The 2,395-nt window shown below is 38.8% G+C and overlaps 1 protein-coding gene across 1 annotated transcript in view; it reads right to left on the bottom strand.

Annotated features, from left to right (window-relative positions):
- Positions 1-913: 913 nt before the first annotated feature.
- Positions 914-2,395, bottom strand: part of brf2 (BRF2 RNA polymerase III transcription initiation factor subunit) — an 8,983-nt gene continuing 7,501 nt past the window's right edge. The window contains exon 4 of the mRNA XM_050053031.1: positions 914-2,195. Within this exon, the coding sequence (XP_049908988.1) occupies positions 1,382-2,195 (814 nt within the window). The 3' untranslated portion in view covers positions 914-1,381. The remainder of the gene's footprint in view (positions 2,196-2,395) is intronic.

The raw sequence follows: 2,395 nt of genomic DNA on the forward strand, positions 1-2,395 counted from the left end.
GTTTATGACAACACGCTATACTATGACTTTTTTTCACGGTTTTGGACGACATACTATACTATGACTTTTTTCATGATTTTGGATTGGACGACATACTATACTATGACTTTTTTCATGATTTTGGACGACATACTATGACATTTTTTCATCGTTTTGGACGACACTCTTTACTATGCCTTTTTTTCATGATTTTGGACGACATACTATACTATGACATTTTTTCATGGTTTATGACAACACGCTATACTATGACTTTTTTTTCATGGTTTTGGACGCCATACTTAATCCATAATTTACAAATGTTTGCTCACCGCCTGCCAGAAATGAAAAGTAATGGTCAAAACAGACAAACAAAAATCCCTACTTTTACAAAATCAGCAGTTCAAAAGAGAAATTGAAGCTGATGAGCATTTTTGATGAATAGATTATTGAAACATTGAGAAATAGCTTACTGAAGCTGTTGAAGATAGACCAACTACAGCTAAATCCAATCTCAGTCAGAAAAATGTTTAACTTCTCTTAATTATATGGTAAGATTAATTTTTTAATGTGGATACGAAACAACCCAAAGAAGTGCGTTTGTGTTTTTCCCTTCTTTGTGCCTTTAATATTGTATCCGTGCATTTTATTTTCACAAATTTGGAACCAAAGGCGACATACATTAGATTATTTGTAGATCACTGGCAGCAATTTCATGTTGCTAATTAGCTTTTACTGCAGCAAATGTGTAAACTATTTGCTCTACTGTAGGTCACATTCTATGAAGATGACTCATTCCCTCTTACATATTCTGCTGCCAAAAATACACATATTCAACAGTCAACCCAAAACTGTACAGCTGTTTACAATGAAAAGAAACTGAACAGTTAGTGCAGAATTTTTATTTATTTTATATTTTTGCATTTTGAATTGTAGAGTTGATATTTAATGAACAAAATGTGGTTTTAAACTCTCAGGGTAATTGTGTGATGTAGGAGTGTTGCTGTTTTTAAGTTGAGAAAAGTGCAAAGCAAATTAGGTCTACTCTGCAAAACTACAAAAAAAACAACAAAAAACCCATCACATACTGTAAAAAGGTAAATGCTTTTATTTCAGGCACTTTCATATGTGATGTGCAAACACATTCATTCTCATGCTTCCTTCAAAAGTAAAGCATTTTACAGTTGAAGTGGAGTTCCTCACATTGCATTTTTCCACTGACTACACATGTGGTGTGTCCAAATTCCTCATTTTAATTACCCACTTCAACACCATTTGATTTGAAAGTGAACCATGTATAAGCAGCACAGACATAAAATAGGTTGTAGAATCTCTTATTATCAACTGAGTCTAGAAATTATTAATTAATTAAAACACCTGCATCCTTATTAGAATATTCAGGTCATGATTTCTCAATCTCATATATCTTCTGCATCAGAGCAAAATCTCGAGCTTCCCGAGGAGTGCGAATGTAAGAGTCAATTTCACTGTCAGAGATTTCCTCATCACCGGTTACATCCTTGAGCTCTGGCTGCTCCACTCGTCTTTTCTTAGCATGAACCACACACGGGGGAGCAAACAGCACTCTCTTTCCCCAGTTTGGTGCTGGATCTTGGCCCTCCTGAGAGTCTCTATGCAGCTCAGGCATTGTGCATGGATTATCATCTCCACCTCCTGGTCGCTGGGCCCTTTCAGCATTCAGTTCAAGTTGTTCCACGCAGGATGCATGTGGATTCTGCTCTTGGGAGGGAGCAGTCTCCTCAGTTAGAGAGTCCTCGCAGCTGTCCTGACACTCTGCCAGCAGAGCATCCTCATGGGTTCTCAGAGCCCTCCTTAGCAGGGTAGACCGGTACTTCAGAATATCCTCCAGCTGCTGAACAACATTGTGTGGCGTCACCTCTTCCCTGACCCAAGGAATCTCCTTTCCCAGCTTACACAGCATCTCCTTCATCTCAGTTATTCTCTTTGAAGCAGGAGGGAGCCTTTTCACTTTGGCAATCTGACAGAATTTGTCCAGAGAGACACTGAGCCGGTGCTTGTTGGGTTTCAAGGACTGCCAGGACAGATAAATTGCTGCCATCATGATGGGGGTCGGTGTACGGCCAGTCACAATCCAGGAGTCTGCTGCCAGCTCCACCAGGGCCACAGCACGTTTGGTCAAGTCCTTGAAGTTCTCAGCCAATACTTCAGGAACGTCGGATGAGCTAATTTTGTACCTGACAGAAAGAAACAACATTTTTAGTAATTACAGAACTCATTTAATTTAATCTAATTATATTTAATTTAAAGGGATATTTCGGTTTATATCAACCTGTCTCCTATCGTCCTAAATTTGTTTCAAGTGACTAGTGACATAAAAATAATAGTTAGCATGTTAGCCGTTAGCCTAGATACAGCCGGGGCGCATAGTAGCGTC

Source organism: Epinephelus moara, chromosome 9 (genome assembly GCF_006386435.1).
Source record: "Epinephelus moara isolate mb chromosome 9, YSFRI_EMoa_1.0, whole genome shotgun sequence".
Lineage (NCBI taxonomy): Eukaryota > Metazoa > Chordata > Actinopteri > Perciformes > Serranidae > Epinephelus > Epinephelus moara.